This window comes from Phyllobates terribilis, unplaced genomic scaffold (genome assembly GCF_046119375.1).
Source record: "Phyllobates terribilis strain yellow unplaced genomic scaffold, ASM4611937v1 Scaffold_12__6_contigs__length_324123572, whole genome shotgun sequence".
NCBI lineage: Eukaryota > Metazoa > Chordata > Amphibia > Anura > Dendrobatidae > Phyllobates > Phyllobates terribilis.
Genome location: NW_027362772.1, coordinates 292,356,972 through 292,374,112, shown reverse-complemented (window position 1 = coordinate 292,374,112; position 17,141 = coordinate 292,356,972). Strand labels below are relative to the sequence as shown.

Here is a 17,141-nt window from a genome sequence, read left to right as displayed (position 1 = left end):
TGGAAGAGTGGTGGAGGTTACAGTGGAATAAAAAGACAATATAAATGCCCCGTGGAAGAGACGTGGAGTTCACAGTAGCTTAACAAGATGGTTTTAATGCCCCTTGGAAGAGTGGTGGAGGTCGCAGTGGAATAAAAAGACAAATTCAATGCCCCTTGGAAGTGACGTGGAGGTCACAGTAGCTTAACAAGATGGTTTTAATGCCCCTTGGGAGAGTGGTGGAGGTCGTAGTGGAATAAAAAGACAATATCAATGCCCATTGGAAGAGTAATGGATGTCGCAATAGCTTAACAAGATGGTTTTAATGCCCCTTGGAAGAGACGTGGAGGTCACAGTAGCTTAACAAGACGGTTTTAATGCCCCTTGGAAGAGACGTGAAGGTCACAGTGGAATAAAAAGACAATATCAATGCCCCTTGGGAGAGTGGTGGAGGTCGCAATAGCTTAACAAGATGGTTTTAATGCCCCTTGGAAGGATGGTGGAGGTCGCAGTAGTTTAACAAGATGGTTTTAATGCCCCTTGGAAGAGTGGTGGAGGTTACAGTGGAATAAAAAGACAATATCAATGCCCCGTGGAAGAGACGTGGAGGTCACAGTAGCTTAACAAGATGATTTTAATGCCCCTTGGAAGAGTGATGGAGGTCGCAGTGGAATAAAAAGACAATATCATTGCCCCGTGGAAGAGACGTGGAAGTCACAGTAGCTTAACAAGACGGTTTTAATGCCCCTTGGAAGAGTGGTGGAGGTCAAAGTAGCTTAAGAAGACGGTTTTCATGCCCCGTGGAAGAGACGTGGAGGTCACAGTAGCTTAGCAAGATGGTTTTAATGCCCCTTGGAAGCGTGGTGGAGGTCGCAGTGGAATAAAAAGACAATATCAATGCCCCGTGGAAGAGACGTGGAGGTCACAGTAGCTTAACAAGATGGTTTTAATGCCCCTTGGCAGAGTGGTGGAGGTCATAGTGGAATAAAAAGACAATATCAATGCCCCGTGGAAGAGATGTGGAGGTCACAGTAGCTTAACAAGATGGTTTTAATGCCCGTTGGAAGAGTGGTGGAGGTCGCAGTGGAAAAAAAGACAATATCAATGCCCCTTGGAAGAGTAGTGGAGGTTGCAATAGCTTAACAAGATGGTTTTAATGCCCCTTGGAAGAGACGTGGAGGTCACAGTAGCTTAACAAGACAGTTTTAATACCCCTTGGAAGAGTGGTGGAGGTCGCAGTGGAATAAAAAGACAATATCAATGCCCCGTGAAAGAGACGAGGAGGTCACAGTAGCTTAACAAGACGATTTTAATGCCCCTTGGAAGAGTGGTGGAGGTCACAGTGGAATAAAAAGACAATATCAATGCCCCTTGGAAGAGTGGTGGAGGTCGCAGTAGCTTAACAAGATGGTTTTAATGCCCCTTGGAAGAGATGTGGAGGTCACAGTAGCTTAACAAGACGGTTTTAATGCCCCTTGGAAGATACTTGGAGGTCACAGTGGAATAAAAAGACAATATCAATGCCCCTTGGAAGAGTGGTGGAGGTCGCAGTGGAATAAAAAGACAATATCTTTGCCCCGTGGAAGAGACGTGGCGGTCACAGTAGCTTAACAAGACGGTTTTAATGCCCCTTGGAAGATGCTTGGAGGTCACAGAGGAATAAAAAGACAATATCACTGCCCCTTGGAAGAGTGGTGGAGGTCGCAGTAGCTTAATAAGATGGTTTTAATGCCCCTTGGAAGAGTGGTGGAGGTCGCAGTGGAATAAAAAGACAATATCAATGCCCCTTGGTAGAGTGGTGGAAGTCGCAGTAGCTTAACAAGACGGTTTTAATGCCCCTTAGAAAAGTGGTAGAGGTCGCAGTGGAATAAAAAGACAATATCATTGCCCCGTGGAAGAGACGTGGAGGTCACAGTAGATTAACAAGACTGTTTTAATGCCCCATGGAAGAGTGGTGGAGGTCACAGTGGAATAAAAAGACAATATGAATGCCCCTTGGAAGAGTGGTGGAGATTGCAGTAGCTTAACAAGACGGTTTTAATGCCCCTTGGAAGAGCTGTTGTGTTCAGAGTGGTTTTACAAGATGGTTTTAATGCCTCTTGGAAGAGACATGGAGGTTACAGTCGCTTAACAAGATGATTTTAATGCACCTTGGAAGAGTGGTGGAGATCGTAGTGGAGTAAAAAGACAATATCAATGCCCCGTGGAAGAGACGTGGATGTCACAGTAGCTTAACAAGACGGTTTTAATGCCTCTTGGAAGAGTGGTGGAGGTCAAAGTGGAATAAAAAGACAATATCAATGCCCCTTGGAAGAGTGGCGGAGGTCGCAGTAGCTTAACAAGATGGTTTCAAACCCCCTTGTAAGAGTGCCTAGGTGATTATTAAAACCCACAAACTCAGATCTTCACATGCACTATTAACGCGACATGACGTTTTAGCAAAGGAATTCATAAATGCTTTAGAAACAAATACAATGTTTGTCGGTTTGCTCAAAAAACTCTCAAAATAGATGGTCGTTTTAATATTTCATCTTTCATCAACTGTGAACCGACCATGTCATTTATGGCATAGTCTGCAATACTTGTGAAAAGAGGTATATAGGGTGTACAAGCTGCAAATTAAAAATGAGAATTGTGGAATACATTTCTAATATCAATAATTATAATGTCACATATTCAGGAGCAGTTCGATATTTTTTATAAAAACATGAGAGTTATTTGTTTAGTTTCAGGTTTTTTTGTTTAGAGAAAGTGATTAAGCTAAATCCAGTTGGTACCCGGCAGCCAAAGCTTTTCATGAGAGAAGCCTTGGGGATTATTTCTCTGGACACAAAGCAATTAACTATTGATACATTTCATCGTTGTATATGTTATATGTTTTTTGTGGGGGGTTTTTTTGTGTAAGGTTTTTATTTTTTCTTTCTTTCTTCTTATCCTTTTCTGACTGTGGAGGGTGTTCCCTCATGATTGCTACACATGATTTGATTAATTAGTTAGCACATTACAAGATGTGATTTTTTTTACGGATCCGTCTGGTGGAATCTCTGTGCTGTTGTGCAAGGAGGGACCAGAGGAGTGTGACTAAGTACCTACTCGGCCTGACCAAGGTCGCACGGCGGCTCAATCGACTCTGTGAACCAGGGGGGACCAAGCAAGGGGACCAGGTGCCACTCTGGGACCGACCTTGTATGAGAGGAGATGACTCCCACGGGTCAGATGGCATGAACTGACCGGTACAGCGGATGAGCACGGCAGGCAGGCTGACGGGTGGTCTGGGTAGATGATCAGGCTGATTCGGCTGATAGCCAGATGGGTGTTCCAGGTAGGCAGGCTGGCGAGCACAATGGGTAACTGGCAGGTGCTTCCTGGTAAGCAGGCTGGCGGGCACGGCAGTCAACAGACCTGTGCTTCCTAGATAAGCAGGCTGGCGGGCATGGCAGGTAACACGCAGGTGCTTCCAGGTAGGCAGGCTGGCGGGCACGGCAGGTAACAGGCAGGTGCTTCCAGGTAAGCAGGCGGGCAGACCCCATAGACAGACTGGCAGACTGGACTGTAGACAGACTGTCGGGTTGGATAGTAGACTGGGGGGCTGGACTGAAGATCAGACTGGAGGACAGGACTGACTTGCAGGGAGACCTGAGAGCTGAAGCAACAGTAAGAAACACAGAGCAACAACCTTTCATGGGCACCTCCATATTGGATGAGGTGCTTTAAATAGGGAAAGTCCTCGGGCCATTGGCCGGGGACTTTTTAGGAAGGGACGCCCGGCCCCTTTAAGAGGGACGGAGTGCGTGCACGCGTGCCCTAAGCCCAGTGCCCGGGAACCTGCGTGCACCAGCAGCAGAAGCAGAGGGGCCGGAAGACGCCGGACCAGGAGCGCGGTGGTAAGGTGGACGGCGTCTCTGCCTGGCAGGAGGCAGAGATGCTGATGCTACAGTACCCCCAATTTATGCCCCCTCTTTTTTTGGCCTGCAAGAAATTCTTTAAGAAGAAGAGTGGCCTGGATGTTCTCCCTGGGTTCCCAAGACCTCTCCTCCGGGCAAAACCCCTTCCAATCCACCACAAAAAAGATCTTTCCTCTTACACTTTTGGTGGCCAAAATGTTCTCTACCTCATAGACGTCCTCAGCGGAGACTGGAACTGGGGTGGTACCTGGATTGTTAGAAAAAGAATTAAGAACAACTGGTTTGCGGAGAGATACGTGGAAGGAGTTGTGAATCCGTAAGGTGGCCGGGAGGTTTAGCTTGTAAGCCTCGGGATTGATTTGGTTGAGAACCTCAAACGGACCAATGAACCGCGGACTCAACTTATACGATGGTATTTTGAGATGAACATGTTTGGAGGAGAGCCAGACCCAGTCTCCCGGATGAAATTGAGGCGAATCCAGACGTCTCTTATCAGCATGTTTCTTCATCCACTCGGCGGACTGAAGAAGTACGGATCTAGTGTCTTCCCAAATAGTAGAAAATTCGCTGACCAGAGACTCCGCGGCAGGATTGTCGACAGAAGCGGAGACGGAAAACGGAATCCGGGGGTGTTGACCGTAGACCACGAAGAATGTGGATTTGGAAGAAGACTCGCTCTCAAGGTTGTTATAGGAGAACTCGGCCCATGGTATGAGCTCAACCCAATCGTTATGGTGAGCGTTGACGAAGTGAAAGAGAAAGCTGGTAAGGACCTGGTTGATACGTTCCACTTGACCGTTGGACTGAGGTTGGTAAGCAGAGGAGAAATCCAAGGAGACATCCAGCAGCTTGCACATAGCTCTCCAGAAGCGCGAAGTGAACTGGACCCCGCGATCAGACACAATGTGGAGGGGTAGGCCGTGGAGATGAAAGATGTGATGGATAAAGTCCTTAGCCAGCACAGATACAGTCGGGAGACTGGGCAGAGGGATGAAGTGTGTAATTTTAGAAAAGAGGTCAGCGACCACCCAAATGACAGTACAGTCAGCAGAAACAGGGAGATCCGTAATAAAGTCCACAGCAATGTGTTGCCATGGAGCGGAAGGCACGGGGAGAGGATGGAGACTGCCGGATGGAAGGTGCTTGGGAACCTTGTTATGGGCGCTGGAGGAACAAGCCGTGACAAAGTCCACAACATCCTTGTGCAGGGAAGGCCACCAGTAATGTCGGGCGATGAGCAGAAAGGTCTTCCTCTGACCAGCATGACCGGCTAGTTTGGATGAATGGCCCCAGAGAAGGACCTTCTTACAATCCGGAACCACTACAAAGGTCTTACCGGGTGGAAGAAGAGAAAGGTCAAACGGAGCCACAGTCATTACTTTGGAGGGGTCGATGATATGCAGAGGCTCCTCCTCTTGGTCGGAAGACAGGAATGAGCGGGATTGAGCGTCGGCTTTAATGTTCTTGTCTGCAAGGCGGTAATGTAGAGTAAAGCAGAATCGGGCAAAGAACAGAGACCACCAGGCCTTACGCGGATTGAGTCTTTGGGCGTTTTGTAAATAGGCCAGGTTTTTGTGGTCAGTGTAGATGATCACCGGGTGCAGAGCCCCTTCCAGCAGGTAGCCCCACTCCTCCAGTGCCAATTTGATGGCAAGCAGCTCACGATCTCCTATGGAGTAGTTGCGCTCGGACGAGGAGAAGAGCTTGGAGAAGAAGAAGATTTATGTGTGAGCACCGCTCCAGCTCCGGAGGAGGAAGCATCAACCTCTAGGAAGAACTGCTTGTTGCAATCCGGACGGTGCAGCACAGGGGTGGAGGAGAAGGCTTGTTTTAGGGAGGCGAAGGCCTCCTCCGCTTCGGAAGTCCATTCCTTGGGATTTGCCCCCTTACGGGTGAGTGCGGAGATGGGAGCGGTCCGGGAGGAGAAATGAGGGATGAAGAGGCGGTAATAATTTGCGAAGACCAGGAATCGCTGAAGCGCCTTCAACCCCTCAGGTCAGGGATACTTTAAAGCGGCAGAAACCTTCTCGGGATCCATTTGAACACCAGTCTCGGAGATAATATATCCCAGGAAAGGAAGGGAAGTCTGCTCGAAGAGACATTTCCCAAATTTTGCATAGAGGCGATTCTGCCGGAGCCTTAGCAGAACCTGATGAACATACCTCCAGTGTGTGGGCAGATCCGGAGAGAAGACCAAGATATCGTCCAGGTACACCACCACGTGAGAATACAGGAGATCACGGAAGATGTCGTTAACCAGCTCCTGAAAGATGGCTGGGGCATTACAGAGACCAATGGGCATCAAGCGGTATTCATAGTGGCCGTCTTTCTTCTAAACGTAGAAGAATCCAGCTCCAGCTGGGGAGGTAGATTTTTGGATGAATCCCCTAGCAAGATTCTTTTCCATGTACTCAGACATGGCCTGGGTCTCAGCCAGCGACAAGGGGTAGATACGCCCGCGGGGAGGTGAAGCGCCGGGCATCAGGTTGATTGGGCAATCATACGGCCTATGAGGGGGTAGTGTCTCAGCTTCCTTTTTGTCGAATATGTCCGGCAGACCAGGTAGATTAGCCGGAGAAGACGGGGGTCGAGCTGGACGAACCGGAACCAGGCAGGACTCATGGCAATCCCTCCCCCAACGGAGCACCTCACCAGATCGCCAATTCAGGATGGGTTCATGTCTCTGTAACCAGGGCAGACCAAGCAAGAGGGAGTGAGAGAGACCAGACAGCACATGAAAGGAGATCCTCTCTGAGTGCAGCATTCCCACCTGAAGGGTTAAATGCTCGGTGACGAGCTAGATGGTCTCCGGAAGAAGTCTCCCATCCACGGAAGCGACTGCCAATGATTCAGCCAGACGTATGGTAGGAATCTGATACCGTTCCACAAGGGCCTGAGAAATGAGATTCCCAGCGGCTCCAGAATCCAGGTGGCGGTCTCAAAGAAGCGGGTCTCACCACTGGAAATAGAAACTGATAGAGTCAAGGACGGAGAGGATTAACTCTTGCCTAGGATGATCTCTCCGAGCGGTCCTAGACACTGGAGTTTCCCAGCTTCACCGGGCAGGAATGGATCAGATGCTCCTTACTGCCACAGTAGAAGCAACTCCCTTCGGCTCGGCGCGTCTCCTGGCGAGACTTGACCATCTTGGTTTGGTCAATTTGCATGGGTTCAGGCGAGCGTGCCCGGGGAATTACTGGTTGGGAGGCAGACTTTTGGAATACCGGAGCGAGACGCGGAAATCTTCTCTCCCGGGTATTCTCCTTAGCTCGTTCCAGAAAATGGATGTCAATCTAGGTAGCTAGAGACACCAGGTCGTCCAGGGTGGAAGGGATGTCACGACCGGCTATCTCATCCTTGATCCGTCCGGAAAGACCCTCCCAGAAGGTGGACACCAGGGCCTCATTGTTTCAGGCAAGCTCAGATGCGAGGGTACGGACCTGTCTGGCATACTGGCCCACGATGAGACTCCCTTGGCAGAGACGGAGCAGTGAGGAGGATGTAGAAGTCTTGCGTCCGGGCTCATCGAAGACCTTCCGGAAGGCAGTGAGGAAAGCCGGAAGATCAGACACCAGGGGATCCCCTCTCTCCCACAGAGGGTTTAGCCATGCCAATGCCTCCCCGGTGAGGTGAGACATGATGAATGCCACCTTGGCCCGATCGAAGGGAAACTGATGTGCCAGGAGTTCAAAGTGCAGCGTGCACTGATTTAGAAAACCCCGACGCAGAGAGCCAGGGAACAGAACTGAATGCAATGGCACTAGTAGGCTGAGGCGCCGCCAGAGTGGGTGCCGCTCAGCTCGAGATGGACACAGACGGGGTGGGCAGCATGTACAGGCGGGAGTTGACAGACCACAGGTAAGTCAGGATAGTTTCCTGTTGGGATCTCTGACGAGAGACCTCCTGGTACAAGTCAGAGAGTGAAGGAGCCTGGGGGCCATCGGGTTCCATGGCCCATGCAAACTGTTACTTTTGTGACTCCCACGGGTCAGATGGCAGGAACTGACCAGTACAGCGGATGAGCACGGCAGGCAGGCTGACGGGTAGTCCGGGTAGACGAGCTGGCTGATTCAGCTGATAGCCAGATGGGTGTTCCAGGTAGGCAGGCTGGCGAGCACAATGGGTAACTGGCAGGTGCTTCCTGGTAAGCAGGCTGGCGGGCACGGCAGGTAACAGACAGGTGCTTCCAGATAAGCAGGCTGGCGGGCATGGCAGGTAACAGGCAGGTGCTTCCAGGTAGACAGGCTGGCGGGCACAGCAAGCAACAGACAGGTGCGTCCAGGTAAGCAGGCGGGCAGAGCCCATAGACAGACTGGCGGACTGGACTGTAGACAGACTGTCGGGCTGGATAGTGGTCAGGCTGATGGGCTGGACTGAAGAACAGACTGGCGGACAGGACTGACTTGCAGAGGGACCTGAGGGCTGAAGCAACAGTAAAAAAGACAGAGCAACAGCCTTGCACGGGCACCTCCATATTGGAGGAGGTGCTTTAAATAGGTAAAGTCCTCCGGCCATTGGCCGGGGACTTTTTAGGACGGCGAGCACGGCCCCTTTAAAAGCGAGGGAGCGCGTGCGCGCGCACCCTAATCACAGTGCCCGGAGAGCTGCGTGCACCAGCAGCAGCAGCAGAGGGGCCGGAAGACGCCGGACCAGGAGCGTGGCGGTAAGGAGGACGGCGTCTCTGCCTGGCAGGTGGCAGAGACGCTGATGCTACAATTTTGGTGTTTTAATGTGGTCGTGACACCTCAGTATACATGCTCTATGACTAAGGATGCAGTAGGCGCCATAAACGTGTCAGAACGGTTCCTGTACCACATTATCCTTGTATGGATTGTTAAAGTTATGTATTTGGAATAAAGCTTGAAGATTTTTTATTATTGGATGTGCCTGTCTACTTGTTTTTTGCATTGGATATTTCTGGTCAGTCAGCAACATTGGAATGCAACTCCGGAAAATAAAGACAAGTGTTTCATAAAATGTGAATATGATAGAAATTTTCTCTTCCGTTTTTGTGAACTACATTTTAAAATGTTGATATATAAAATCGGATGCCACACGGATGGCACAAGGACGTAAAAAATGGAAACTCTGAAGACAATACAAATGAAAACTGTCCAAGTCTTGAGGATGAAAATCGGATGATTTTTCATGCGCTCGTCTGACCTCGGGCTTACACTCAGTTCAATATTATATGTTTATCTTTATTACTTTATGGATAAAATAAAAACAGACAGAAGTGTCCTTACAACCTATGATTTCTTAGGAGATAAGGTCTCCGCACTATTAACATTCCAAAGAAAGGTTACAAAAACAAAAGTGGGACATCAATCAATTGATTAACATGAAATAACAAAATGAATATTCTGCAAATGCATCAAGGTCTATTGTGTTGTGTATATTTCGCAGTGTATGGAACAGTAAATTTGTACCTTGAGCCACTTTATTTTTCATCTAAACACGTCCATAATTCTATACTGGTTTATTTTATGTTGTATCTTTGTAGAGATTTGGGGACTTTGTTTTTCAATTTGAGAACAAATCCCTTGTTTTGTCGTCGTCTTAAATGATTAAATTCTGGGTCCACACAATAAGTTCAATAATATATCAAAGTATTTAAATTAGTTATCCTATAATTAAAACATCACTAGAGTTGAGTTAACCATTCATAATTTGATTTTTGGCAGTTTCGCTCATTTCAGGAAGAAAATTTGAGTTCCCAAAAAAACTCTTGTACTCACTCATTCTTGTCCCTCCCTATTTCTGTTCCGCCACTGGCAGTTTAATATTCAGCTCTTTTGTTTTATATATTCTAAGATTGCTCCGGACCTCTGACCACTTCCATTTGGGATTTTCATTCACTAGGCCTAAAGCACCTTTAGGAGTCGCAACGCATGTTAAAAAGAACACAGGGTCTAGTAAATGGAAGACCCAGCTAGAAGTGGTCAGAGGCCCAGAGCAAAGATAAAATAAAGAAGATAGAAGACAGAAGATCCGAGCAAAGGACCGGAAAGGCGGGACAAGTATGGGAAGGGACAAGTAGATGTGAGAATAACATATTTGTAACCACTTCCCAGCCTGCAACAATTTTTTTTCTAGGGTATTTAAAGAAAATTTGATTTGCCTTGAAGTGATTCTCTCACCCCTACATGTAACCTTTCCACAGAATTGGTTATACATTTGTGATCACTAGAGGTCCCACCATTGGAACTGCTCTTAATCATGAGACTGTTAATAGGTGATAAGTTGTAATTGTGGTACAACTGGCCTAACCATCTTTAAGTGAGCTGCAGCCAAAGAGAATTTTATAATTTTTCTCTATGCAGAGAATTTTAAGCTTTAAGCTACTCAAAAAATTTTGAACCTTAAAATATTTTTAGAGATGAATATTCACTTCAATGAATTTGCTAAATCTCCGAAGGTACAGCACTAATTAGAGACACCCTCTCAAATCTACAGATGTAACATTTCTTTAATTGATGTACTGTATAGACTATTATGAAGCAGCATATCTTGATGCAGAACATTGGAAGTTGACACCCAACTTGACATGTACAATTTTTGCGTTAAGTGTCAAGTTACCGGTTTCTGCATCAAGATATTTTTTGGTGTAGTATAGTGTATGTTAACACATTATGTATAAGGTTAATAAACACTACAGGTGTGTAATAAAAATGCCTTTTGTACATTAGAATCTACTTAAGCAAATTATGAAGACTCTATACATTTTCTAAGCAAATACAAGATATAAGATTATAGAAGTCTGTAGTAATTATTATATGCTGTCTAGAAACTTTACATAGACACTCTTGACATGCCAACCTAATTAATTATTTTAGGGTTTGACCTCCCTCTCTTTGTGAGCTGCAACGAATATGATGGCCTTATAGTCAAGAAGGTCACTGACAGCGGTTCTCTTCTTAACCTTACAATAATCAACTTTAAAACCTGCTTCAACCAGAGCTTTTCTGACAAATTCTTCATCATAGTTGAGAAAATGGAACTTGTGTTTCCCGATTATGTAATAGGTTGTGTCTAAATCCCCAACTAATATAATGTGTCCTCCAAGTTTTAGCAACCCTGAGACCTTCTTGAGATATCTGATGTATTCATCTTGATCTTTGCTGATAGCATCTAAGAACCAAGCAGTGATGATACAATCGGCCAGTGGTAAAACAATCGGATCCATCATATTTTCTTTCCCAAGATCACATTTCATAACTTGTTGAATTGCCAGTCTCATTTTTTCTTCTTTTTCCTGTAACTTGTCACTGAAAGAGATGAGAAAACTTAATAAAGTGATTGTCCCACAGTCACAATAAAAAGAACATAACAAAAGTTCAAATCTGAACGAGTGGCTTTCAGTATAGGAAGAAAGACTTGACTTCAACCTAAGTTGTTTTTTTAAGTATGAGTGAGCCTTAATCATTAAACATTCGGACATTGACTTAATGGCTAGCTACTTCTAGGTAGCACTTTCAAGATACTTTTCTTTAATTCTGTGATTAAGCTAATTTGTATATATTTTTCCATGGAGCATGGCCTGTATGTCTTCATACACAAGTGGTCTTATTAAAGAGTGCCATTACTTTCCTGAAGCTACATCAAGGGCATCACACTCATCTAGCTAAATTCTGCTCAACACTGATGGGACCAAAGACCTAAAACAGTTATCTATAGGTCTATTCTCAGTCTTTTGGCTAAGATCAAGTGCAGCATCTGTTCTTAATAGTAGTTTGTGGTGAGCTGATGATCATGGAAGTATACAGTACATATGCACATGGAGAGCTGGGTATAAGCAGAATGACTGAAATAGTTTTTGACTCTTAACTGACTGTGGGGTGGCAGCTCTTGTCCTTTTCCCTGAGCTCTCCCTCTCCTCAATATCTGCCTTCAGCATTTTAATGGTGCAATAATAGTGGGGGTGTCAGTTCTGATGCCCATGATCACCCTCCCTATCACAGGATGCTAATTGATTGCCATGGCAAATGGGGCTCGCTATAGCACTATATCACTACCATTTTTGTACACCTATGAAGCCCAGCCACTGTCTGGTCTTCATAGAAGATTGTTACTTGTACAATGTCCTTCAATACTAAATAGTAAATCATACTTTATTTGCTATTGCGACATCTCTAAAAATCTATGTGTCAAAATATAAAATTGTTTAACCTTAATGGTAAAGAAAGAAAGAAAAAATCAAAGTATCAGAATTGCTGTTTTCTTTTCATTACCGAACCTCCTCTGAGAAATTCAATATAAACCGATCAAAACATTATTAAAGCCACAAAAGTGGTAGCAATAAAACTACAGTTTGCTAGAAAATAAGGTCTTAAACAGCTAGGTAAATGGAAAAATATAGTAGTTACAGAATAGGTACATTGACAATGGATTTCAGCTATAGTTGGACAAATATTCTACCTTTCTCCTTCAATGTCTGCATAAAGTTTTGCAGCATGGCCCCAACTAAATGCTCCTGTTCGTGAGTCCACCCATCTTTTCAGCTCCATGATGCATCTGTCTCTGACCTTCAGCACGATGATGTGCTTGAAAAAATCACAGGCTGAATATAATTGATGAACCAAGGAACCAAGGCTGAGGTCAATCACAATGTCTCCTCTAATATGACCTGTCAGAAAAAAAAGTTGAATATTAAAAATCAGATAAATAATGACAATAATCATTATGTTGGTTTGTCTGCCATTGGGATTCCCAAACTCCTTCCGATTTGGTTCTCCTAATTCAGTTTAGATTTCGCAAAATGCCTATGGGTTTGCAGAGGGGATACATTTTAATGGCAATGCTTACTCTTCTCTGCTTACTCTGCATTCTATCCAATGCTGGCAGTGATGAATCAGTTTTAAATATTTCTTATGTGACACAGCTTCATATTGCAGTGTCTTCAGTATTTTCTATGATACTTAGCTTTACAATGCAGAATTTCAGTGTATTCCATGTACAGCAAATTTGCACTGCAGTCTTTATATAGCCCATGTAATAATGCTTCTTCTGCCTCCTGCTTGTGATAGCCTGCAACCTGTCAGCTCTTGCAAGCAGGAAGTAGGGGATAGAAATGTGTAGCTGCATCTCATGGAATTTATTAGACATTCTGCCAATATTATTTGTAGACTAGACACTAAGTGATAGGGAATAGGGAAGCTTTATATCTCATTGTACCCTCTATTTCACTGCTCTCTTATATAAAGGAAAATTATAATTTTAGCTCCATGAAGGAAGCTACACAGCAACAGGGAAAGTGCATCTGGATGAGGTGGGGAAAGGCCTAAGCTACAGGGAAAGCTTGATAAGTAATAATGCCATATTATAGCTCTCAGAAATTTAGAGACTGACCTCCTGTCTTACCATTTGATGTAATGGAAAAAGTAAAAAAAAACTCGAAGTGCAATTGTTTTTCAAATTATGTGTTTATGGTGTTCACTGTATGGTATATGTGATTTGGCAGTATGACTCTCCATGTCAGTACAATTATGGCAATGCCAATATTGTGTAGCTTTTTTTATTGTTAGCTAAGTGGTGAAAAAAAATTGAAAATTCATAATTAAAAATGTTGTCTGCGTCGCCATTTTCCTAGTCTCGTATCATTTAAATTTTTTCATCAAAGGAGCTTTGGGAGGGCTTGTTTTTTGCAAGACAAACTCATCTTTTTATTTATACTGATTTGAGGTAGATACATTTTTATCACTTCTTGAAATACCAATATTGCATTTTTTCAGTCACTGCAACAGGGGAAGCCAATGGACATGTAGAACAACGTATCCAACAAGACTACACTGAGAAATTGACATTTAAGGGGTTAACAGAAGCGGACTGTGCTAAGCTCCTCTCACTGGTGTTAGAGGCAGATGATGGCTGTATATTACAGCCATCATTTGCAGAGAATGATGCAGACTCAGCTCCTGAGCCAGCTTCAAAGACAGGACCTGATATTGGACGTACCAGTATGCCAATGTCAGAAAGGGGTTAAACCAAGTTAAGGTACAGTATGCCCATAGATGACATAAATTGAGCTAAAAAAAACAAAAGCTGGTACTAGATGTTGCTTTAAATGGGTGTTTAAATCTGTGATGAATTATCTAGCAAATTTGTGCATATAAAATACAGATCTGGTGCAAATTTTCCCTATGCATTACAAACGATAAAATCCCATGTAAAAATGAACATCATTAATTGTTCCTTTCATCATCTTACAGGTTCTTGGGCAAACAAAGGGGGAGGTGGGGGCATTGACTTTTTTAAACCCTATATTCCCAATGACAGTGTTCCGCAACCTGGTGCCTAGGAGCCACATGTGGCTCGTGGGACCATCATGTGTGTCTGAGGCTGTCTGTCAACTTAGTGCATCAGCACCAGGTCTAGTAAACAGCTATGGAGAGTAGATCTCCAGATGGTGACTTTTTCAGAAGAACAGATCTGGATGTGCATATCATGGCCTTGCACTTGTAGAGATATATTAAGTAAGTGCTAGTCTGGAAATAGGATGATATTGCCAAGTAAATGGGTGGTGGAAGCTGGATACAATAGTGTGATGGGAGTGCTAGATGCATGAATACCAAGTCAGGGCAAGATGGAAACCCTTGGATGTAAGTATACTGTCTTGGTTTGATTTCTGTGGGGACTCTTTGGCTGTCATTCTACCAATAATGGGGGCTCTTAGTCCCACCACTGTGGGGGAGGAGGGAGCTGAATGTCGGATGTCAAGGGACTTTGGATGTGGCTCATGATCCTCTCTGAGCGCTGAATGTGTTACTCAAGGTAAGACAGGTTGGGGATTACTGCTCTATGATATTCCACCATCAAGGCTTTAATCTAATTCGCTCTACTTTCAATTGCTATGATAGGAAAAGCAGGGCGGCCCCCTCTGATCACTCACACCCCAAAAAAGCTATTTTACAATTGTTTAAAATTAATTTAGGTGCCAAGAAAAGATTCTATATTCAGGGGCAGTAAGGTGGTGGGTAAGTTTTGGATATACGCAAGGTGATTTTAAAGAGAAACTGTTGATCTTGAAAGGATGAAAATAGTTCTCCAATCAAGGTATGAATAAATAAGATGAAGCATAGAATAACACATACCTTCTGTGAAAATATTTTTACAGTTTTCAATAGGAAATTTCACAAAATCTTCCATGAAGACCATGTCTGGTTTATCTGAAACATAATCCTCCAGATGTTGTCTGGAATCAAAGCCACATTCACAATAAAGCTTAGAAGTGCAGGAATCCATCATCAAATCTTGTATCATAGACAGGATGACTCTCTAAACTCAAGGTCTTTATATGATTACCAGGAATCAATTTGCAATTTTAGTAAAATAGAACTCATTATCACACCATGAATTATAAGGTTCACAAGTCAGTCATGGGAATATGTTATAATAAACTAAAAGAAATCAACGTGGAACATTATTGATCTTTCAATTAAAAAGACAACAGCTTTAGGGTGAACAGAACCATAGGAAATAAAGGAGAAACATGTCTATTTGTCAGTCTTCAATAACGTCACAAAAACATTATATGACTTGTCCTCTTACAACTGGAATAAAAGAAAAATATTAAACTGTTTAGTGAATAGAAAACTATAATATACATAGAAATCCTATAAAACACAATAATAATTTCCAACCTACCCATTTTTTCTTCCAGTAACAAATTAAGGGTATTTTTCTTCTCACTATTCTAGAACTAATATATTTTTTGTTAAAGATGAGGGAATCAATTTCCATCTAATTCACCTAGAATAAAAAAAAATTGGATTCACCTAAATTTGAAATTTTTGCCAATTCGTCTTGGGAGAATTCAGCAAAATGGTGACCAGCCTCAATTGTACTGGTTTTCTATTGATAGGTGGACGGGGAGATTAAAATAAAAATACTTACCTCACTGCTTACTACCCCAAAAAATGATTGTTTTCATGAGTATCACAGCTATAGCAACTTGAGATTGTACACTATGTGCAAATTAGATAAATACTTGAAGAGAGAAAATACGACCATATCAACCCAAAACAATTATAAAAATTAACTTTTATTCATAAATAGTATAAAAAGTTTACTTCATAGTCAATATAAGGCACAGTACAGAAATACAGAAAGACACATATCATGTAGAAAAATCCGTCTCACTGAAGGGACGATGTGGTCCACATATGAAAGGGGGCCTCGGCGCCACAGCAAAAGCATATATATCTAGTCCTTCATCTGTCATACCAATAAAGAGGACTATCAGATGGCCACAGTGTAATATCCATAATAATATCCATATAGTATTGCATATCACAAGTAGTATCAAAGTACTTAAAAATACCTCATAGAGGACTCATAATCAATACTGTCAGAATGCCATATGCCAGCAGCTAAACTGTGCTTTTCATCATATCAAATGCTACATAAGAGACACTAATAATAGCCACAATGATACAATTATGGTCAAAATATGACGGCTAAAAAGATTCAATTAATTGAATTTATACTGGCAGAGTCTATATCGGACAAGTATAAAGATAAATAGGTACAAAATAGGGTAAGAAACAAGTACTGCATTGTATCAAGAGAATTACCTGGGCCACAAGCTGTGATGTCAAGGCACCCCCACGTGGACCGCTCGCCCACCCCAACGCACGTTTCGGCGTTTGCCTTCTTCAGGGGGCGTCAACTTCCTCAAGGGGAGTGTGAATTTAAATATTGTGTTGGCCAATCAGATGGAGGGGGTGGACCCGTAGTGACGCGCGTAGCGTCCCCGCTACCAAGCAACCGGTGACGCGGGCGTCATGCAAGGAATCACATGATGGTCACATGGACCCACGTGATGCAGGTCCTTGCATAGAGACGCCAGGCGGCACGGGGCACTCAGAAAGCGGCGACGCTCGCGCGTAAGGTCCTTTAGACTCACATAGTTGGGGAACATAACGGAAGGTATATACTCCTATTGCGTGATGTATATATTCACCACCACCACCACTTAAGTATATGGATGTATCATATTATATCGCAATATCCCAATCGAGCAAATTAACATTATGGCAACCAACATATAATACATCATTACATCAACTGTATATATCCCAGCATAAGAAAACTAATACATGTCATTTTCAATCCCATATATACATAGGTAAATGTGTAAAGGCCATATTGTCACACCAGTAATATATACTAAGTGGAATCTCAAACGATAACATCCTATATATCATCATAAGTAGTGTTGAGCCACCCCCGTAGTGTTCGAGTTCGGTTCGGTTCGTC

At 43.8% G+C, this 17,141-nt stretch overlaps 1 protein-coding gene across 1 annotated transcript; it reads right to left on the bottom strand.

Annotated features, from left to right (window-relative positions):
- Positions 1 to 9,064: 9,064 nt before the first annotated feature.
- LOC141172722 (nicotinamide N-methyltransferase-like) lies at positions 9,065 to 15,180 on the bottom strand. Its single transcript, XM_073657188.1, has 3 exons — positions 14,975 to 15,180; positions 12,303 to 12,510; positions 9,065 to 11,152 (listed from the first exon to the last, which is right to left on the bottom strand). Exons 1-3 carry the CDS (start codon positions 15,141 to 15,143, stop codon positions 10,717 to 10,719), a joined length of 813 nt encoding a protein of 270 aa, XP_073513289.1. The 5' UTR covers positions 15,144 to 15,180; the 3' UTR covers positions 9,065 to 10,716.
- Between the last annotated feature and the right edge of the window lie 1,961 nt (positions 15,181 to 17,141).